The sequence below is a fragment of the Corapipo altera genome, unplaced genomic scaffold (genome assembly GCF_003945725.1).
Source record: "Corapipo altera isolate COAL_440 unplaced genomic scaffold, ASM394572v1 1, whole genome shotgun sequence".
Classification (NCBI taxonomy): domain Eukaryota; kingdom Metazoa; phylum Chordata; class Aves; order Passeriformes; family Pipridae; genus Corapipo; species Corapipo altera.
Genome location: NW_020884873.1, coordinates 7,856,841 through 7,880,378, shown reverse-complemented (window position 1 = coordinate 7,880,378; position 23,538 = coordinate 7,856,841). Strand labels below are relative to the sequence as shown.

At 38.6% G+C, this 23,538-nt stretch overlaps 1 protein-coding gene across 5 annotated transcripts in view; it reads right to left on the bottom strand.

Moving 5' to 3' along the window:
- BICD1 (BICD cargo adaptor 1) overlaps window positions 1-23,538 on the bottom strand; it is a 172,139-nt gene that overhangs the window by 8,248 nt on the left and 140,353 nt on the right. The window contains exons 7-10 of one of the 5 annotated variants that reach the window (XM_027659734.1): window positions 18,216-18,533; window positions 17,072-17,262; window positions 14,312-14,320; window positions 3,271-3,346 (exon numbers count right to left, since the gene is read on the bottom strand). In XM_027659734.1, the coding sequence (XP_027515535.1) occupies window positions 3,271-3,346; window positions 14,312-14,320; window positions 17,072-17,262; window positions 18,216-18,533 (594 nt within the window). Of the gene's footprint in view, window positions 1-3,270; window positions 3,357-14,311; window positions 14,321-17,071; window positions 17,263-18,215; window positions 18,534-23,538 lie in introns of all 5 variants that reach the window. The other 4 variants (XM_027659694.1, XM_027659713.1, XM_027659702.1 and 1 more) reach the window with 4 other exon arrangements.

The window sequence follows — 23,538 nt, the reverse complement described above, 5'->3', positions numbered from 1 at the left end:
GGCTATGCTCAGATTAGCAATTCTAAGCACTGTCCTTAGAATTATATTAATTTTCTCTTCATGGTAATTCTGCATTGCTTCTTACTTTGAAATACAAGCACAGGAGAAAGAGAAAACTCTGTCTCACTATCTCCTTTTCAACCAATAATAAATATTAGGGGAATTAGGAAGAGAAAAAAAATGACAAGTCTATCAGGCACCTTTATGGCAACATATATAACCACGTCACTTCTAATCCCAGTAGATTTAAATCTCTTCCTATAACTCTACTGTTATACGATCCCCTCTTCAGAAACATAATACATCCAGTTCATTAAAGCAGATTGCTGTAGCAGTATATAAATGAAAAATACATCAGAAATATGGCATTCAGTGTGCTTTTCAAGCAGGATAGGTGCTCGTGGCAGCAGGTCCTGGAGCTGAGCTATCAGGCACATTGACAGTCGCAGGCAGTAGAGGATGGCAGGTAAGATTAATAACACAAAACAATAGAGAGACGTGGAAGAACCTGAAGCTGTTGACTATTAACTGAGGATAAGGAAGAACATTGTTACATTCCTCCCATGGGATATGTGCAGCTTTTAAAACATTAGGTTTTAATAGACATTTTTGTAAACATCTCTATAAAGGCTGGTATCATTTGGGGATCTATTCATTCAGTTGATGAATAAAGTCTGTGTCATTTTTTTGTGTCAGTATTATTGTCTGGTTTTAAGCAGCTTTTTTTTTTCCCGTGGCACTCAAAATGCTAATCACGTATTTCTAAAATCAATTGGAAAATAGCGTGCAAAGCATTGATTGTAATGGAAAAATAATCACCAATGGAAAGTATAAACAGACCAGTAATATTTTCAGAATGCAATCAGTAATATTCTACATTATTTAAAATTTATTTCCTGTTTTTTATAAAGAATAGCATTATTTCTTATTAAATGTGTAATATTAATTTAATTTGAAGCATCGAGGGATTGTTTGTTTTGGTTTTGGGTTTGGGTTTATTTTGGTTTTGGTTGGTTTTTTTCTTTTTACTAATAGATAACTTGGGTCTAAAGTTTTGTCTTCATTCACCTTGAAACTGTGTATAGCTAATCTAGTGAGACCTACCAAAGCCTAGGTACTGGAATCACAACTACTAAAAATTCCAGAGTTATACGAGTCCCACTTACAAATCAGTATAGATAATGGATGAGGGAATACTCTGTGAATCTACCTGTGTTGTGGCCAGGCATATTAACTAGTTTGATCATGATTAGACACTGCAGGATGTGGAAAACATCTGTGTGAAACACAGCTCTTAACAAGTTCTTGTTCAGTCCTGACTGAAATGCCACTGAGGGGTCACATTACCTTAAGGATTGTGTCAGAGACTTTAAAAACAAACATACCCCTCTCTTAAAATACATGATTTCAGGGCTGGGCAGAGCTTTCATTTGCCTCTTGGTATCACTTTGTGATTGAAATCATGCACCACACCCGCATGGGCTGTCAGAGAATGAGGAAGGCAGGACAAGCTCCTGTCTTCCTTCTCTGCTGCATTCAGAAAAGCTGAACCTCAGTAAGACTAACTGGTTCTTTAAACGCCTTCAAATTTTATTCCATATTTCAAATTTATTTAAATAAATAAATAAATCTTTATTTAAAGAACTTGACAATTTATGCCACCATGCTGGCTTGCTTTTAATCTCTTGTTATGCTTCACTGCTTTACAAAGCTGGGCAGCTCTGTGGCTGAGGCAAGCAAGGCAACAGAGTGAATATACCAAAAATAGTGTGTTGTTTTCACCTTACCAGAAGAATATCAGTCTAGTGGCAAAAAAACCGCAGCCACTTGACAGTCAGTTTTTCAGCTGAGTATACAGGTATATTGTTTGTGGGATAACTGATCTGAAGTTTTTTAAAATATTAACTGTATTTAAAATATTAACTGTATTTTAAATTATCAGAAGGTAAGGCTTGCAGACAAATGTATGTCAGTAGTAAACCAGGTAGGTCTTCCATTCTGAGAAGAATTTTTAAAATTTCAGAAGCAATTGTTTGTTTACATTTAAAGAGATATTAACATTAGTAGTAGAGCATATTCTTCAGAAGGAGAGTAGCTCTGGAAAGAACAGAGTAGAATTTAGTGTTAAAATAAGGGTTAAAATTTAGGGTTAAAATAAGGCTTGTTGACATTAAGCTGCTATGTATCCAAAGCATCTAATGATAACCTCAATTTGCTGTACCATCTAAAATACAGCAGACATCACAGGCATTTTAAGGATTTTAAATGTAACTTCTTTTCAGTGTTCTGTAAAACTCCAAACTGCAAATCAGTAAATGATACTTATCAGTTATAATGAGCTTACCCCAACTTCTCAGTAAAATTTTCATATTACCCTTATATAGTAAGGAAGATAATAATACTTCCACTTTGTAGGCAATAAAAGAGAGGCACTAATGAAGCAGGAGTTTAAGGCCACCAAGAGACCCCCTGTGAATGATGCGTGGTCTGAAAGCTGTACCACACCCCTTCCCCAGTGGGCACCATGGCAGAATTCCCCACGGGAAGTTTAGTGTAGCACCGTGTGGGAAATAGTTTCATTATAAGTTTGGCTATTTACCAACTTGGTCACTACAGTTCAGACTAAGGTCTAAATCAGTATAAGGAAATATATGCACAGAATGTACCATGAACTGATAAAGGAAATCATTGTATCTCTTTTTGCTTAGGTTTGGTTTTGTGCCTTGATTAACTCAGCCATCTGAGAAGCATGATTTGGCCTTTGCACCACCTATGAGCAAGGACATCAGGCGTTTACTTTTAAAAACAAGATTAAAAAATGACTGCATTGGGTCTGAGTTTCCAAGCCAAGGAGAACTTTCTTAGAAGTGTCTGCTAAAATCCCACAAATGCCTTTAAAATGCCACGTTGTGAAAGGGAAGCCTGAATCTACCCCTAAAATTTAAAGCCCTACCATTTAAAAAAAAATGATGTAGCAAAAAATAAAATCATTACTATTTTGGCATGATTGAGAAACTGTCTGCATAAAAAAATCAAATGAGGGCTGCAAGATCCAACTCTGCATTTTTCCCATATTTTTACATGAAAGCAAGTGCACGAACGCCGTGGTTCGTGTTTGTACTGTCACTGCAGAAATTATCACTGTTCCTTGAGCTGTTAAAAGTTTGCTGTTAGAAAAGTGCAGTGAAGAGCTTTTGTATCAGGAAGAGGAGGGGAGTCGCAGGCGTGCATGCAGCTATGTGCAAAGAGAAGAGAGTTAGTTAAGTTTACCTGACAGTCTGGCAATCTGGCCCCCTGGCTAGTTGTGAGCCGTGTGGCGGTATGGAGGCAGCAGGCTGCTGACAATCTACAAGAAACTGATAAATTAGACATATATACAGAGAGATTACAGAGCAAGGGGTTAGTAACGGTAGTACACAGGCTACGCATCTGATGGAGAGATTTAGTGAGGAATGTGTTCTTGGTTCCTTATCTGACAGAAACACCTTTTTTTCTGATAACAGTAACGTTGGCTGTTGCCTTTTTCCTTTTTTTCAAAAGAAGTAGTGGAAGAATTTATGTTTCTTTCCCTTAACATTGGCAAATTTTTGTTTAAACAGACAGCAATAATGGGCTGCGTTCAGGGTCTGGGTTTAAACCTTGTACTTCTCATTCTTCTGCTCGTGATGAAGTTGTTTTTCTTATATCTAACACAAACAATGTCAGTAAAGCTACTCAGAATTTATCCAAAAAAACTTACATCCCTATAACAACTATTACAGATGCCATCTCATTATAATGTTTGAGAAAAAGCTAATTAGAAAGTCTTCACAACTTCTAAACAGTGCTTGTGAGATTGGTTTTTTATTTTTGGGGAAAAGTGAGAACTCGATACAGTTGGTTTCACTGTTCTGTCTAGATTATTATATCAATTCCCAACCAAAGCAGTTTCCACATTAATCACTTGCAAAACTGTATTCTGGTTCTTAATTTATTAAATTAATAATAAACCAAATAATCCTTTATTGCTATGTTTTTACAGTGATATTCGAAATATGAAGACAGCTTTAAACACAATAATATTTGTGGGGCTTCATGAAAGTAGTTGAACAGGACAACCTTGCTTTCTAGCTCACTCGTTTCTACCGAGATTTCCAGATCTCAAGATTTGCTAATTTTCCCTCCAGCAGTCTGGCCTTTCATTCCACTGTCTGTGTGATTCAGATTGTCAGACAACAGAGTCATCAGGGTCCTCTCAAACATTAAAATCTATGGGTGAAATTCTGACTATATGAAAAACTACTGGAGATTATTTTTTGTCTCCAATGGGATTTGCAGCAGACCTGTCATCCTTTCTGACTGCTTCAACCCGATTCTCAACCTGACTCTTTGGTGGAATGGAGTTACTTTCCCGCGAACCTTAAAAATGAGACAAAGGGAACTTCAGGTACTTGGAAAGGATTTGATTCTGGTGTTTTTTCAATTGGTTGCAACTTAAGGAATCATTTCTCTTTACAATGTAGATATTTTCCAAAACCCCTTTCTATTCTTTGTCTCAATCAAGTGGAAGAACATGCACATAAATTTGCTGTAAGGAGTCTTGAGATGGCACCAGGTACAATGCAGAGCAACACACCTTCCTAACAAAACCGAGCATCATATCCACTATCATAACATTTCCCTTTCATATCAGCCCAGAGTGCTTCTTCCTAGTTCCTGTGAAGATCTGTGCTGACCTCCAGTGGGGTGGAAGCAAGTGTACCCAAACTGCTGATTTCTTCCTACTTCAGCAAAGAGGAGAGGGGGTTGGCCTAATTTTCTAGTACACAGATAGCCACATTAGAAAAATACGTGCAGTTAGTGCTGGCACCACTGTGTCTGGAAGCAGAAATGGAATAAGAAAGGATACTCTGCCATTCTCTCATTTACCAGGGTTGTCACTAGAGTCCTCAGTACACCTCTTAGCAGGAGAGTGCATGAGTATTTGAGTCATGAATAGAAGAGTCTGTCTGGTCAGCACAAAGCTCAATTAAAATAAGAGGTGCCTGGGAAACAGACAGACCAGGCTAACTGCAGGAAGAAAATTATTACTGAAAAGTAAAAAAAAATTAATGTCTTATTCTAAACAAACTAGTTTGCAGAAGTCCAAAGCGAAGTCATCCCTGACAGCTCATACAAGGTAGTAGTCAGTGAGAAAAGGAATAAAGAATAGAATGCTGTGTAATGAAAAGGTATGGACAGGTTTCGTAAATACAGAAGAAATTATTCTGACAGGCTTTTCCAGAACAACACAAACGCCTGATTTATGATCCTAGTCTAAAATCTCAAACATGGTGCAAATATTTTACGTTGCATCTTCATCTGCTACATTTGGCAGAATGCACGAAGAGCGAGCTAGATTCTGCCAGCATTATTCAAGCTGGATAGTAACTGTTTCGGTGAGAACAGACTTCCCTGAATTCATATGAAACAACAATTCTAGCTGGTGTCAGCAGTGCACATGCAATCCTGGCTCACACTCACATCAGGACCAAATCTAGTGATCCACGTGTCTTAAGATGACTGAATCGTGCTCCTACACTCCAGGAGTGAAGTTTTTGAGGATTATGCTAGGAAAAAGCTAAGCAGAATGCATATGGTTTACATAGACACATTTCAAATTCAAAGGAGCTTCTTATCTACTTATGTTCAAGTAGCTGTGCCAGAGCTAACTTTATTCCTTCTATATTTAATCCTTTTAAGTATTTTGGAGGATTTATAATGCTATTCTCCAATGTCATGACAATCATAAAATGACTTCTTTCTACTAAGGAACTCCTGCCTGTTTCAAGTCAATGTTTGCTTCTTTCTGAAATACTGTGCTGAAGGCTAAAAGTTTCAAAGATGTCTTTACTAATTCTGTGGTCAATGTCACATGCCATAAAGACAAGGTAGGAAAGATATGCTTTATTTTATTAGAAAAATAAAAATAAATTTTAAAATTACATTGGAAGAAGCCTGTTCCCTGTATTTTTCAAATCTCAGGGACCGTCAGTCAAGCTACAGAGTGAAAGTACAGTTTGTCATTTATGTAGAAGATACTTGGGGAACACACAGATTACACCTTCTGGGGTATCTTCTGAGACTATGACCAACAAAATTATTAAGAAAGTTATTAAATACAGACTATCTTACTTCTCCATCATCTTCATTTACTGTGAGGAAAGAAATCACTTAGAAGCAGCAGCTGGGCTGGCTGATTCCTTAAGAGTCCTTTTACAATTCTATGAACCTTATAACAAATAAATGAATTTTAGTGATCCGTTCAACCACAGAAGGCAAAGAGGAGCTATTGTACATTGAAATTCATTGCCAGTTTTCACTGAATTCAGCAGGACTTGGGGCTGCAGAGTCGTGTGGCAGTATTAGACAACATTCACCACTGGATCTGTTGGAGCTTTGAGGCTTGACTTGTGCTATACATTAGTCCTGTTTCGACTTTCTGGTTCTTAGCATTTTAGCCATTTGCTGGCAGTGGTGGTGTAAAGGGCTCAGAGATTTCCTCTCTCACTAATTAGCCACTGTTGATTTTTCTTTGGAATCTAATGCTTAGTCCTAATCGGGCTAATCAGCTCTTGATGTAAGAGCATTAAAAAAACCCCAAGCTCAGAGAAACTACATCTGCTCACATGAGCACTGAATGTGCTGCTATAAATTATGTGCCGAGAGCAAATCTCACAAAAAAAAAAAAAAAAAAAGTATTTTCCTGTGCTTCCTGTTTGTGGCTCAGCCACAAACCCAATGCATTTCCCTTGTGTCACAAGGTGTGCTCTGCCCTTCGGTCTGTGAACTGGGTGACTCTAATCAACACAGGTCTGCTTTACTGGGTTATTACTGTCTGAGAGATGGGCATCCCTTGTGTTGACATCAGCAATGTCCCCAGTGAAAAACCGATGTGCAAGCATTTTCAGCCCCACCTGCTCAGGACCCGGCACACTGCAATGGAACATTTCAGCACATTTTGCCACTCAGTAAATTACTAATCCCTACACAGTGCTGTCGAAGACTGAAACTAGACAGAATCCAAACCTAAGCATAACATACTTTTAACTGTGTTTAGTTCATTAATCAATAAAAAGCTTTCTTTTTTTCCCCCTTTTATCTGAAAGGGTAAAACTGAGAGTCAAAAACCAAACCAATCAACAGGTACTGTTACATATTTAGCATTTCTGACATGAAAATTTTGGGAAAACTCTGTTCTTGATAAATAAAAAGCTGTCAAGAAATGTTTATGACAAAATATGAGACTGAGGGTTTTTTCAGTCTGTTAAAACAAACCCTCCCTAGAATCCCATGGACCACATCAGGCCAACAGAAACTCCTTCTTTCCTAGTTAAAAGTTCTCAAGCTATCTCACTTTGTGTTACACTACCCAGTGGCAATTGAACTTGCTCCATCAGGCTTGAGGAATTTGATAACATGTCTATGAAGTTGCTATTAGCAGTTTACCTGAAAAATAAGCCGTCTCCATTAATATGGGTAATGAATAGTTTTCTTCCCTGAGGTGTCAATTTAATGGGAAAGACTGAGTGGTTAATAGCATGAGCTGAATGTAGTGGGTAAAGAACAAATCTGTAGTCTTCTAGTTGTGCAGAGGTAGAAACAGAGCGAGACCTACAAAGACAATAAATCAATCCTCTTTGCTCAAAGATGAAGAACAAGGAAAATTTCAAAACCAAAAGACAAATCTGAGATGTCAAGAAGAATAAGGCAGAGGGTACAAAAATACTTGTCCCCCTTGCTGAGATTTGTAGAGCTGCTTTCAAGCTGCAATCTGATAAGATGAGAAAAGTCCCAAAACTGTTTATATTCAGGAGTGATGGGGACATAAGTTTATACAGTTCTTTGACTAGCTAGTTTCATTTATAATTTATCTCTATTTTTCTAATGGATGCCAAGAAAATTGACCTTCCTCAAGGCCAAGAGGAACTTCAGGAGGTAATGGTCATCAGAAAGAACAGCTGGTGAGGGGACAGATGTGACACCTTCAGAAAAAGCCACAAACAATGGTACAGGTCAAAGATTAGAAGAGCCTCTCCCTCCTCCTGTTTCCAGGGTCAGTTTGGGTCTGGATATAACACAGTTACCTCTGCCCTACACACAGTCCCAACTGATCAGTCTGTCAGATGCAAACTGGATGCAGCTCTGTGTTTCTGCAGGCTGTCACTGGAAGGAGAGGACTATAGTGGAGCAGCCACAGGGATTCCATGTGGAGCCTGGCTGGCCTAACTAACCCCAGCTTGCTCAGAGCAGGATTGACTCAGCTTGTCCTGGCCTAGGAGCAAAACTAGCAGGACGGGAGGACTGAGCCATTGTACCACTCCATGAGAGCCAGCCCTGTCCTGGCACAGCTCCACACAGGCAGCTTAATAAAGTTCACCAGGTGCAAGTTAGCTCCTGCACATTTCCCAGCACCCAGATTACCTGGGATTTCCCACTGAGTTTTACTTCTGTTCCTATTGAACTGAATAATGGATCACTGAGTGGAGATAGACAAATGTATCAACCAAATATCAGTTTCACCTTTCTTCATGGTAAAGCTGATCTATGAAATCCCTATGACAAGTCTTGCAAGTACCCAGGTGACTTCACATCTTAAGCTTGCTACTCAGAGAAACTTGGTATCTTAGATTACTTTTGTTTGGAGAAGTTTCAATAACAACCAGCTCTTCCACTACTTACTTCTTAGTCTTCTCAAAAACTATTTGAAGAGTAAAACATGTAAGCATGCTGCTGAACTCCCATTATCTACCAATATCTACATATTCCCCTAAGAGGCAACAGAGCAGCAGTAGGATGCATCTGAAATCCTCATCTTCAGTCATCTCCCCGTGTCCATTCTTTTTCTTGCAAAGGAGGCCCAGGAATATCCCACTGTTTCTACACTCCCAAAGTCCTAACACGGGCCCTTCTTTTGCTCCTCCTCCTCTCAGCTCTCTACCTTTAGGACATGGTCAGATAGAGTTAACGTAACAGAGGGCTTTCTGTCGAATGCTTCTCAAGAGTAAGAGCAGGTAGGGAATTTAATTGCTATTTGCTTATGGCATTTAGGGAAACACTATTTATCTTGCTGATTTCCACAAACCAACTCATGGAGCATCACTATCAAGTTCATGCACTGCCTGGCACACAACACTGACAGACATGGTTTAGTAGGTCACTGGTTCAGTGGTTTTCCAGAACATGTCAGGTCTCTTGGCTATGTTCTAGTGAGTTCTTTCATCTATACAACAGCTACACTATATGGAGTGCTTTTCCCATTGATTTATTTATTCTGCATGACTTAATTTCTACTTTTTTTTTTTAGACTTGAATTATCCCAAATCTAGAGAGCTGTTCCACCATCAGTCCATGTTTCAGTGTTAATGTGTCTGCTAGCTCGAAGTACAGTGATAAAGCTATATCCTAGCCTTGCCCTCTCCTGTAGCTTGTATTAAGAATAACTTTTAAAAAAGAAATAATACCTTGTCATTAATAAAATTAGCAAAATGCATTTTTCTCCAGTTAAAGACTAAGAATATTAAGAGGTTTCTTATCAGCTCTGTATATTTTTTCCACGTTTTCAATATCACAATGTGCTTATATTATTTCTCAAATGGTTTCTATGAATGCTTTAAATAATTCCTCATTAAATCTACTGAGAAGCTAAATAATGGGTTAGTAAAACAGCAGAAATGGAAATGGTAGAAGCAGAAAAATATATCTTTAGTTCCTTTCTTTTATACAGTTCATAAAAGCACATTTAAAAAGGTCTGATGATTCATGAAATACTTACTAAAAGACACACATTTTAAACATTTCAAAAGAGGAAAAGAAAAGGTCTTAAAATTACATAAATCATCACACTTTGATCTTGTTATTTACCATGGAAACGTAAATCAAGGATACATTTCAGATGGTCACAAAATCATCCAGACCAAAAACGCTTGCACTATTTTATGGGGAAAGAAGGGCCTGATCCAAAATTTGAAGCCAGTGGAACAGTAACTTTAGTAGGCTTTGGAAGAAACAACATAAGTTACAATTTTAAGGTTCCATATCCCTAAAAAATGCAGACAGGGAGATACTTACAATCAAGGATACTAGGCTTGATTAAAGAATGGCTGGTGAGCTTACTCCATATACAACAACATCCCAAGGAACTGCTCTATTAGAGAGCTAAAATATCAGCATGTCTAATTTAAACAGAGATTCATTTCAGCTTTGCCTATTTTACGTGGAGAGAAGCCCAATATTGAATATTCCTGTGCATTTTAATGGCAAAAATCAATAAATCATGAAACCACATTAAACCTTGTCATAAAAGAAGATAAAGATGGATGACTTTTGTTGCCAACACTGTCAAGATATTTCAATCTCTGTTTTAGTTAATTGCTGGGACTGGACTCCAAAGCCAAAAATTTTCATAGAAAACAACAAATATCTGGAAACACACCTTAAAGATTTGATGTGTCACCTGCATACCTGTTTAGTTAGAAACAACTGGAAGTCTAATAAGATTTATTGGAGAACTTCAACAAATGATGCTAATATTAACCATTCCATCCAGCAATGATGTCATAGCTTAGATACAGAGAGAAAAATGTCAATAGCCTTTTAATGAAAATATACAAAAGGCATGTATTTCACTGCAATCTGTTTGCTTCATTGTATGTTTGTTTGGGGTTTTTATGTTTTTTCAAACAGACAAACTTCTATTAAAAATAGGTTTTGTTTTGGAATTGCTTTCTACATAATGAAAAAACATCAGTACAAATTAAATTAAACTTTTAGAACTGCAGTGAATTCATGCAATAATAGCTAAATTATATTGAAGTAGCTAAATTATATTGATCAGCATGAAATGTATGGGTTTGGTCTCATCAGTGATAACTGGAGAGCTAAATGCAAGAGAGGAAAAGCACAGAGTGAAAAGGTCCTGTTCACAGTGGCACCAAGAGGTAAAAGTACATTTAGCCAGCTGAATCCTTCATCAGTCACAGCCAACTAATGTCCTTGGCAAGGACATTGTTCTTCAAATTCAAAACGGCCTCCACAAGAACAACATACCATGCTTGAAATGGCATAAATATGCAATGCTCATCAAGCTTAGTTGAATGAGCATATCAGATGCAGGACATGGCCCTGAGAGCAGGAAGATATGTACATATATCTGTATATATGCACTAATACCACTCATTAAACAATGAACACATATATACACAAATATGGCATGTTTACAAAACCCACAGAAAACAGGACAATGCAGAACAAAAAAGAGAACATAGATAATAAGTAAATAATGACTGAATTATCCTTTTTGTGAAGAGCATCATATTCGGGTTAAAAAAATTCTTACATCTGATTTTTAAAAAATTCTACTAAAAACATATAAAATCCATTTTCCACGAAGAGACAGATTAGGCCAATATTGCAGGAGTCTTACAACAGCCAGTAGCCTGCCTAATTGCACAAGCTCAGAGACATCTTGCAGGTACAGGATCACCATCAACACAAGTACATTCTCAGTAGGTAAAATACAACATACTCATAGCCAAGGACTGAGATCCATGGATCTCTAATAAAGCAAAGGGCAATTTGCACTTGGATAAATTTGCATTGCCAGAATAAAGTTGTGGGGGTTTTTTAAAAAAATAATGGTTCTGAAGAACTTTCATGCTTTGGATTGCTTGGATGAAGCAAAACAAACTTTCCTGAGTGAACAATTCAGAGTAGACTAGCCTGACTAGTTATATATTATATGTCTGTATATCCTATTTAGTAGCTGTGCCTTGGTTAATCACTTATCCTGCTTTTCAAGAATAAACTGTTTCACCTAATACATAAAAAACCCCACACCGGAACTCAGAATAAAATTATTTAACATAAAATCAGCATAGAAAGAGGTCTCTAGATCCTAGTCATGTTGATTTTCCTCTTCATTAATCTATAAAATTCTCTCACAAAGGAGAAGTAAGAAATATTTAAAACTCTTCACTGGGTGACCCGAGCAATCATAAAGATCTACAAAGCACCCTCCTGACAAAATTTAGTTCTGAGTTGTTAGTGCTCCTCAAAGGACTTCTTTCATAACCATTTTTTAAAGGAAGCCATGCTTTCCTCTATCTACAGATTTCTAACAGTCCTGCGGTTTCAAAATTGAGAAGTGCCTGAAAAAGTGAAGTTGAGGTACTGAAGTAATGCCTGTAGCAGCAACACTTAGAAATCTGTGAGGAGCTTTCTGACATTGATACCTAAGCTCAAAAGTAAATTTTTTGGAACTATTTTTGGCAAAATATTCCTAAAAAAAAACCAAACCAAAACAAACAAAACCAAACAAAAACGTGCACAGCTAAAGACCTCTGACTTAAACCCTTTTCAACACACAATGAAATGCTATAAAAAAATTTGTTCCCCCTACCTTTCCACTGGTGTAAGGTACACAGGCACATGTCTACAGACAGCCTCTGCTGTGCAGAGTGGTGTCAGCCTGAGCCTCCCTGGTCATTTGGTCATTTTCCCAACCCCTGCATCCAAAAGGGGAGGCTAAAGAGAGCTTCATTTCCTATCAAGGGCTTCTACTCACTCCTTTTGAAGATGCTTTCCCGTATCTTCACACTACCTAAACAAGATGAAGCAGCAAGAAGGAGGAGCTGAAACCAACAATCTTGCCCCACAGGTTAAGTTCCACTTTAACATTATTTTAAGAAAAATACAGAAGAAGGAACATGAGCTTCTGATTACACAGAGAGTAACCTTTTACAGAATATTTCTGAAAGTCACACCCTACACACTATACCTTGAAAAAGCTCAAAATCCAGAAAGAAAAAATTAAAATACCATTGGTGTATTCCTCATCCCTTGAGCCAGGAGAGGTTACTCAACACCTCACATGACTTATTAAAAACCCTTAAGTCCTTATAACACTAAGGGCCACCCTACTCAGAAGACCCTCTGCTCCTTGCTGTGTTTTGTTTGTGCTACATCAAACAGATCAGTGCATTCCTAGGTTTCTACCCATTCTTCACATGTTAAACCAATTCCAGTGTGTGAATTAGCAAAGGCAACTCTTAAGCAATTTCCCTGGAGTTCCAGCTGAAAGATTCAATTATAAGACTTCTTAGGACCTCAGCACTTGGGTGATTGAGATTTTGTATTTTCATTTTCCTTGTTAGCTTTAAAAAATACTGTCTACCTACAGACTGTGTAAGTTAGCTCTTGATGACACCCTATAGGAATTTCCTTTGGGATAGAGTTTTTATAAATTAAGTTACATTTTAAGGTAAGAATACAAACTGACAAACAAGAGCTAGTTATTTGTATCCTATTGTGATTCATATTTGATTTGCCTGTAAGCATAGAGCTATAGCAGAAATTAATCTTGGAATACTTTTATAGTAAGAGTATCTATTAAATACTCTTAATTATGCATGATAGGTGATGAGTTTAGTGCTTGAGCAGTTGTGATACTATTATGTAGCATTTCTTGGGCTGTCTTTGTCTTCCCCATTAGTCTCGTCTTGTGAGAATTAAATGCCAGGCTGTAAATCACTTGAAAGACATCTGAAAAGCAAGCAGGCTTTCAGGTTTAATGTGCTTTCAGAAATGAGCAACTCCACAAAATTACCTACTTTTGCAGTGGTTTGTTTTTTTTTTAAAGCTTTCAGAAAAGCCATTTTATGAAATGCTCTTGTAACAATGAAGAACAATAAAATCTAAACCCTACGAAACAAAAACTTGGGATTGCAGTAAACTAGCACAGTTCTATTGAAACCCATGGGGCTAGACTGGCTTATGTCAACTAAACATCTGATCTCGGCTGGGCTTGGAATTTGAGAGAAATGTGTCACATTTTAAGGCTACTTTCCTTTTTTCTATTTTGATAAAATGAAATATATCACTATACAGAATTCTCTAAAAGGAAAAGGATTGCCCATTATGATCTTATGATCTGAATTCCTTCAAAATATGAAATGCTTTACTTTTTGCAGCGTTTTCCTGTGTGGGACTTTAAATACCAGGCATAAACAATAGGGAAAGAAGCATCTACCACAGTTTGTTTGGGGGACACTCCAACAAAGGAGAGTCTCAGGTGGTTTGTTGTTGACTCTGTTTAAGAGAGAATGCTGCAGCCATTGGTTATTGTCCATTTCATAAGCCTGTTGGGAAACCTTTTTCTTCAGGTGCATCATCTACACAAGGATCTTGATTTAAATTTAAGCTAAAACAACAGAACTTTATATTCAATTTTAGAATTTCCATGCTAAAATATCTGACAGAGAAGAGTGATGTCAAAGCAGATACTACAGGAGACCTTTTTTGGCTTGGTCTTTCCTTGAAGAGGTTGAGAGAATCATATTTCATATTTGGGACTGTGGTATATTAAGAGCCACCTAGTGACTTTATATTCAAGGAGTTTGAACACAACTGCAAAGGAAAGGTAATTTTTCATAGTGTTTCACACTGCTGAACTGAGCATTAGGCTTTCTATATGCCCTGACTTTTTCATGTAGTTATGAAAACAAACACAAACATATGCAAAGGTAGGCTGGAATTGTGCTGGACACGTACAAGCTGCTTCTGCCTATCAGAAGAATAAAGACTTGAAAGTGTAAAAACACATCTTAGCAGAACAGAAGCAAAAAAAGTAACACACAGCAAAGCCAAATGCTTACCATTACCTAGGAGAAATGGAACATGATACTTTGAAAAAGGACTGAGTGGTATTTTTAGCCCCTGCGGGCAGTTAGGAGCTATTAGTTCAATTAGAAAGCCCAGATCAAATCATGCTGTCACAGCTTGATGTCAGAGAGACATGCATGCTGATCTAAAGGTGAGGGCAATCAAATGGAAATCGATGAGGAAATGAGAATCTCTTTCTTGAGAGATCTTCAGTTCAGCTGGTCTTCCTCTGAAAAAGGCAGCAAAAGCAGTCCAGCTTTCCCTCTACTAGCAGTAGTCAAAGCTGGGCCCAGAGCATAGTGAAGGCAATCTCTTCTGCCAAGCACCAAGTCCAGAAGAAGGTGCCAAAGAAAGACAGGCACAGCTCGGTACTGCATGGGGAGCATGGGGCAGGGGAGCCTGCTGGGTTTCTCCCTCTGCCAACTTCAGCTATTTTGGCTCTTGGTCTCCATCAAACACATTCCCAGCTACAGCCTCCCAGTCCCCACAACACTGAGAGCTAATGAAAGGACAGGGCATAGATTCACTCACATAATATGGCTGAAATATTTGTGTGAAGGAAATAGTTCACAAATTTAAAAGAACAAACACCAAAACACACTTCCATTTAATGTAGGTTTGATTCATTCTTACTCCACTCCTGAGGACTCAGCCTCAAGCCAAGCTACACTTTGCTCCATAGTGTTTGACTTTGGATGCTGCTCTTTTGCACCCTCTCTGATGAAGAAGCAGGTGTGGGTTGCTACATTTCTTGCTGGCTTGCTTGACTGCACAAGTCATCTGAGAACAGAAGCTCTTTCTGATACAAGGCTTTTAAACTTTCTCGGTAAAGGCAGAAGAATAACATTCTTCAGTGTTCCTTCACAAAACAGATAATTAGACAGATGGCAAAAAAATCCTACTTGATGCATCATTCCTTTCATCTGTTAACAACAGTAAGAAATCTTCCAGAAACTGGTAAGAACTGAAAAATTCACTACTTAATCTTCAGCCTGATTCTAACATGGGCCCTGCTAACACTGGAATCTGAGCGCTCAGAAAAATCTCAGGTTTGAACCTGTCGGTCTCGTAAGCTGAGCCTAAGGCCATGTGATGATGTAAAATTCTGACAAATGTATTCAGAAAGCTGGGACTGTTGTAGATTCCTAAGGACAACCATAACATAAATCAATAACTCTGTTTCAAGACCCTTATACTCTGAACATGTAGAGATGTACCTAAAGTGACAGGTAAGACTCCAGGCAAACATAATTTTCTGGACAATTCTACTTTTCAGGCTGCTTTATCCTTTGGCCTCTCTTACTGGAAAAAAAAAACTGTGTCAGTGTTTCTCAATTTGTGGTCCATGCATCTCTGATGTTCCATAAGATGCTTCTTTCCTCCCACTTACACGTTTTTCTCCTCAGGAGACAGCTCTTTTGATTTATTTTCTGCAACACTCCTTAGGAAAATGTCTTGTTTAGACTGTCTGCAGTTTTACACTTTTCTTTGGAGTGGGTGTTACTTGCATGGTTCAAAGGCAGCTGTGATATTGATGGCACTGAGTGAAAAATTTAACATACTATAGGGTACTGCTCAGCTTTCCAGAATAAGTATTTTTTTGAGCAGAAACCACTTTAGGGGTTTACCTTCTATGTTTTCTACTTAATTGTTTTTGTTCATAACAAATTTCAAAACAAATAATGAAAAAAAAATTACCACCAAACAAGGCTGTGCACATCTAAAGGCCAAAGGTTCTGCTCAGGCACAGAAGAAAAGTAATTATTAGCTGGTCTGTCAGGCAAAGAAAGATGTCTCAACCTTTGAAATGGCATTCCAGTTTCCATTTCCTTTCTTCGCCTTGTTCCATGTGGATACTACATTTGGGCAGGTAATTAGGAGTAAAAGCTTCCTGCAAAGATAAACTTCATGATTCAATTTATATAAACTAAGCCTTCTGCGAGTTTAACATTACCCTTCAGAAAAACCTGACTGAGTGCTCCAGGGTGAGCAGAAGACAAACGCTGCATAGGCTCCTGCACACTGCCAGTCATTCCCTCGCTGGTCCTCACACATCTGACTCCTCTGTCCTGCTGGGTTTGTGTCTTCCAAGGGGACTACCAACACGACCACCAGACTAAGCTCCACCCAGGCACAGGGGTGCAGCCTCTGCAGATGCCAGTGGGACTGCACCCACCTAATATCACAGCAGGACTTTCCCCACTGCATCTGAAACCAGTTTGGGCCGCTGCCAGCAGAATGTCATCTCCTGCCACAGGTGACATAGGAGGAGACATTTTGCTTTTCAGGTCCCCAAGAAGATGCCCAAATCAGATTGCATCTGCAGTGCTGGGAGGGTCCCCTGCTCTGCTAACCACTCAGCACCACATGCATCCAAGGAAAAAATGTTTACCTGGTATGGCCACGGTTAACCTTTTTTCCTTGCTGAGACGGTGCCCATGGATGAATTCACTCATGGAAGGGGGGCCCCTCAGAAGATATGATTCTGTGGAGGCGGGATGAGGGGGGGTTCTTAATAATTTCTGGAGGTAGGTCCCTGAAGTCCTGGGATGGCTCTGATCACAAAGGGAAGGTGAGAATAGTCTTGCAGGAGATCCAAGAAAAATACATATGGAAACAAAAGAGTTTTACTTTAATTACCTTTCAAAGCCTTGCGAATGACAACATCATGTTAACTTGCTTAACAGGTAAAAACCAACTAGTGTTGCCAACCCACGTCATTTCTAGAGCAGGACACCTTGCCTGCCTTGGAAATACTCATTCACGTTAGGGAAGGAGGAGATGAGGTTGAGTTATACATCAGCATCCTGGAGTTGACATGTACAAAGTTCCCTGAATGTTCTCTTGGTTTTGCATTGTGATTAGAGCATATAAGAAAAGGGAATGATTATCTGGACTTCTCTAACAGAGATCCCACACCTCTAGAGCTTTGGCAGCGCAGTCACAAGACAAGAACTCGCTGCTTGAACAGAAAAATATTTGCATTAGGTTATGAATGGCAGCCATTCCCCTTCAAAAGCTTGCTTGCTCCCATGTAGAAAAATTGATCTGAGCGAACGCATCCATATTATTTTTAAACTGATAAAGAGCAAGTGAGCACCAGAGCTTAACAAAGAAATGCAGTTTCTTTTGTGTTAAGCACTGAAATTCTCACAGAGCACAATCCTTTTTTTATTTCAGATGCTCGTGACAGAAAACTTTAAGGAAAACTGAAGGAAAACTTGTTAAAGAAAATACATTCACACTTAATATTAAAGACATACAAGATGCACTGAGACACTGACAGAATATAGTTCAGAACACTGCATTTAAGGAGGAGGAAATAACAGTGAGTAGGTGGATCAGAACCACATGTTGCCAGGCTTTGAATTTCATATTCACATCCTCCCCACCTCCTTTTCCCCAGTCAAAGTACAAAACCAAAAAATAAAAATAAATAAATAAATAAAAAAGAATCATTATGTTTACAATTCAGTGAACGACTTTAATGAAAGTCTGGCTACTGCACTGTACTGTAAAGATCACTGCATGCATACCTTTTCCTCTGAGTGCCACTGCTGACCAGTAAGTTTGGTTGCTGTGGGCCCTGACTATGCAGGAGGAAAGTGTCTATGCTTGGCACGGTGGCTGATGCCTCCTCACTTACTTTAGGGCTGCCGATCTTGCTCTTTCCAAGCTTGCCTTTGCTGCGTCGGGACTGCTCGTGGTCGAACTCTAAATCCTCCAGTCGCTGGGTAAGGGCAAGTTTTTGCTGGATAGCCATGCGCAACAGAGAGTTCAGGGTCTTCTTCTCATCCTCCGCAGCTGCCAGCTGCCGCTGCATCTCATCCAGCTGTGTGACGTACTCATCACACCTGGGGGAACAAACAAGGCAGAAATCTGGGGAAACGGTCCAAGAACCAACTCTACCAGTGAGCACATTCCTGGGCTTCAGTTACAGAGGCAGATTCAGATCCAAGCTTTTGCTGACCCTAATCCCAGAAGCAGACAGCCTGAATTCTTCTGTTCCCACTTTGAACAGATTTGGCCTTGGATCTGAATGCCAAAACTTCCCATTCAGCATGAGAATCTGTATCTATACTGACAGAGTAGTCTATGATAACGTAATACATTTCTAATGCAGATAATAAGCAATTGGAGGGTAGGTTTGGGATTATCTCCATGTTAGACCACAAGTAACAATTTTGGGTGCTGGTTCTGATAGTAAGTCATGATAAGAATGTCTATTAATTAGATAATACTATTTTTCATAGACAGTAACATCCACTTCAAGAAAATACCACAAAAGAAGGCTGCAAGTAGTGTGAACACTTGACGCATAAGATTTTGGAAAGGAGAAGCCCTCAGTTATTTGCCATTGTTAACTGATTAAAAAGTACTATTCAGAAAACCCCACATCTGGAGTTATTTCACATTTACTGTTGAATATTTTGGAGGTGTGCTCAGGTGTTCATCGCTATGGTCACCTACTCCTTTTTAACACTCAGCCTCTTTTATCTGCATGAAAAACTCCCTTCACTTGCTTTTGAACTCTGAGAACTAAAACCACCTTTCTTATGATTTTGTTAATATCTAAGACCAAATTCAATTTAGTTCTGCTTTAAGCAATAATTCCTAAAGTTAACAGGAAGAGCAAGGCATTTCAAGATGGTCTTAAGTCATTTTTTGAAGCTAAATAGCTTCAGTTTGTTAGCAATAGACCATCTAATCAGTAAGAACCAAGAGCAATAAATGTACACCAGCAGAGAGATGATTCAGAGATAGCAATACTGTCTGACCACCAGAGATTTGTGGCAATATCCAAGGCATGTTAAATGATGCAGCTTTTGCCAAATCTCCTTCCCACACGATCTGTATAAATCTAAGTAGCTTTGCTGTGTAATTGCAATTGTGTAATGGATGAGGATGTAACTTTATCAGTATCACTCACAGAAAACAAGCATAGAAAATTATTTTAGTTTTCCTTATCAAAATGTGTGATGCATTAAACTTGAATTATTGCAAACTGAGGGATGGAACTAATTTCTCTGAAATTTTAATCTTCCCCTTGGGAAACAAAAACAAAGTATACTTGAAAATTTGCAGTTATTCTTCACACGCAAACACTTACATATATATTGTACTCTCCTTTTGAATAATTTAGGCACTGGAAACAAAATTACTAAGACACGGTTTCATCTACAGTTTCAGTATTACCTTACTTTCACAGGACCTTAATAAGCATGACTGTTGTTATTCAAGACTTGAAGTAGAGAGATATTTATGAAATGCTGGTTGGCTTAAAGACAACTTGCACACCTATTTCTGCTCCAAGCCATGAAATGTCTATTGATGCTTAAGCCAGCTTCCTTGATAGAGATACTAGAAAGAAATCAGCATTCTGTAGATTATAGTAATTCCTATTTCAAATTAATTGACTTTAATGTCTGTGTTGCCAGAGTCTTAAAGACTTGTTCTTGTAACCAGATGGATCCTGTATCCACCTCTTATTCTCTCCTGCTTTCCTCTTTGTCTAGGAGACATCTTTTTTTTTCCAAATAGTTTTCTGTTGAAAATTTTTAAAAGTAACACTTGGTTTGTAAAACAGCACAACTGAACAGTTAAGAGACGTAAGTGCCATGAAAATGGATATTACTAAAGCAGACTCAGACAAACATCCTTTTTGTTGCCTGCTATGAACTATATCAGGTTGGCTCAAGAAATCTGGATATACTAGATGCTGTTAGCTGGTCTCATACTTGAGACAAAACTAATCACATTTTCCAACCCATCTAATTAATTATATGTCCTTCCTAGAAATCTCCCCATAACAGGAATCCCACACTTCTGGCACTTCACTGCAGTGTTTGGGTGGTTTCAGTCATCTGACCTCCACCTCAAACACACAGTCCCGTGTCTCTGGGTTTTGTTGCTCAAGCTTTTTTTTTCTTTTTTGAGAAACAGCATTCAGAAAGGTTAAACCTAAATCAGTCAAGTAAAGGCCATAATTAACTTTAGAAACTGCTGAATTAACAGTCTCAGATCTCACTGAAGTTTGCAGCATTGAAGGTTATTCCATATAGTGGGAGGTAACTACTGCCTGCAGCCATAGCATTTCCCTTCACTGAAATATTCCTAGATATGTGCAAGTGTGGGATAAAAAGAGAAGTGTTTCCAATTAAAAAATGCAAAAGCATTACACACATTCATATTGCCTTTTGCCCACATGTTTGACAAACAATTGTGAAGTCTCACAGGATACTGAAGAAGAAAAAGGTTAAGAGTTCCTCAAAGACATGACCTCTGGCATGATACTGACCACTGTGTTCCAAGCAGGGCTCAGGATGCTCTAAACAGTCTTTCAGGACTCAAATAGTAGTAAATAACAAAAGTTATGTCCTCCAAAGTCAGAGTTCTTTCCCAGTTCTTCCCTCGCCCCAGGACAGGTGCAGTCTACAACTGACTATTAAATAACCAGCACTGTTATCTTACTGTCTGCTGGTCTACTCATTGCCAGAGCAAAAGTCAAGGTTTCACCTATTTCTCATTTCTCTTGTCTCAGAAAGGAAGCAGACAGACACACAAGCCCACTTATTTTGTACGAACTGATCCAAGAAGCTTATATAGGATTTTAAGGGATTTCTAGTTGCATCTCCCTCTCTCGTCTAGGAATGTAAACCAAATACTGAATCAGGCTTATGCGTAATTTGGGTAACATAAATCACAGCAGAGCTTGAGCTAAAACCCGGTGACAGTGACAGTTCCCTGCTCTAGCCATATAATCATAATTCTCTTCCGCTCATAAAAGTTTCCTCATCTCCAGGACCTGTCCAATCTTCCCAGTTCATCTCTTCAGCACATTTTTTTCTTTAAATATTAATCATAAGAAAACAACTTGATGGATGAAGAATAAGATCCATGTCTGCAGTGTCAGGACTACAGCAATATCAGAAGTAATATTTCCTGTTCTCTCCTTTTAAGTATCTCCTTTTAGACTAGGAAAGCAAGCATGTGTAGGGACTCAGTACAATCAACTTCCTGAATCCCTTTAGGTTCCTGCTTTAAAAGTAGTTCCTTCTCTCCTTCAGCATGGGACTTCCCTTCCTCTCACAGGGCAACATCTACTCTAGACTGCAAAATGAATGTTTTAAAGAGTTCATTATTTATTTTTCATTTTTCCCCTGGATGAGGGCTGCTCACTGCTTCACACTCCCACAGCTCCCATCCTGGGTCAGCAGCTCAGGGGTGGAGTGAGGGGACACAACAAAAGGGGCGGGGAAGGCTCTTACCATTTTCTCTGCTCTGGGAATACCAGAAGCAGCCCAGGATAAAACAAGCAGGCTAAAGGCAGGAGCTGCAAATCAGGTGGGCTACACATGGTTCTGGCACGAAACAGAAACTTCAATTCTGCTTTGCCAAACCCTTGTATCCCACAGAAGAGATTTTTTTATGGTTTTGGTGGGGTTTTTTCCTGAGATGCAGTAGGGGAAAGGAAAGCTTGAACTATATTGAGGACATATTCTTGACAGGTATGAAGTAAATAAATCCCAGAAAGGGATCACAAAAGTGAAGGAGAAAGCTGTAGAGATCAGAATCAATTTTTTGGACTGGGTTAAAAAGCAGTCCCAGAAGGAAAAACAGAAAAGTAGAAGTACAAGCAGGACAGAAGGACTTCTGAGAGGAAGATGAACTGAAGAAAGAAATTAAGGAGTGGAAGGATGAAAAGTGTCAGGGAAAAACACATAAAAAGGAGGACTCCTGCTTTCTGCATAAGGGAGCTTTGCAAATAAATGCTATCTTTGCTGTTCAGACCAGAAACAGATGTCCTGTGCTCTCCTTATAACATGTTGTGACCTTTATTCAGTGCATTTAAGGAAGAAACCATACAGTTCAGCACCAGAATGAACATCCATTTGGCGACCAAATGAACAGAAAAGGATGGTTTATGAAAGTGAAAGGATATTGTTCTATCAAACAGTATATGCAAACATTTTCAGATTTTTAATACAACCCTACTATCAGAGGAATGATCTCCCTATGGTACAAATTCTGGAGTAAGTACCATGTGATGCACTGTAACCATGGAAACCACTGTTTTATTCAACTAAAGATGAAACAATTGCTTTTTTATGCTAGAGCTTGCTATTGCATCTAATGTTACCGCACAAGAATCTTAAGTGTCCTGTATTTTCAAACAGATTTCTCCTCTTCAACAGACTTCTAGAATGTATCAGCTTACTGTCATTTAAACAAATGCTCTTCGAAATGGACTATTTGGAATGAGTCAATGATTTGAACATTTAGGAAGATTGATTTAATTATAAAGGCCATTAAACTCCACGCTAAGGAAGGAAAATGAATATTTTACAATGGAAAAATCTATAGGAGCACACTGATGTGCAAGACCTTGTAGTGAATAATCTTTTATAACTCTCCTCAGAAAATACTTGGCAAAACTTACAACCTCAAGGGCAGGGATATGTTCCATAGGCCATACACTGAGTGTTTAATCACTACTGCATGGAGTTTACCAACAGCAGTAGATGGTTCAGTTGAGGTTTATCTCTGATAACACTGCACATTTATAAAGTGAAAATCTATAACTCAGTAAGTCACCCAGACTCCTTTTATAGTTCTTTGAGGAGAAATAGAAGCTTCATTGCATCCTACACACAAGACATCTAGAAAAGGTTCCTGGATCAATGGCATCATTTAAGCCTAATTCTCATGGAAGAGATGCTGCTGTCTCCCACCAGCTTTTGGATATGCCTTAAACTCACATAAGTCTGCACTCACGATGCCCAAATAAGGTAAGGAGCATTCAGTACACCAGCAATCTAACATTCCCTTTAATTAACTTCTAAATCTTCGCAAACTACT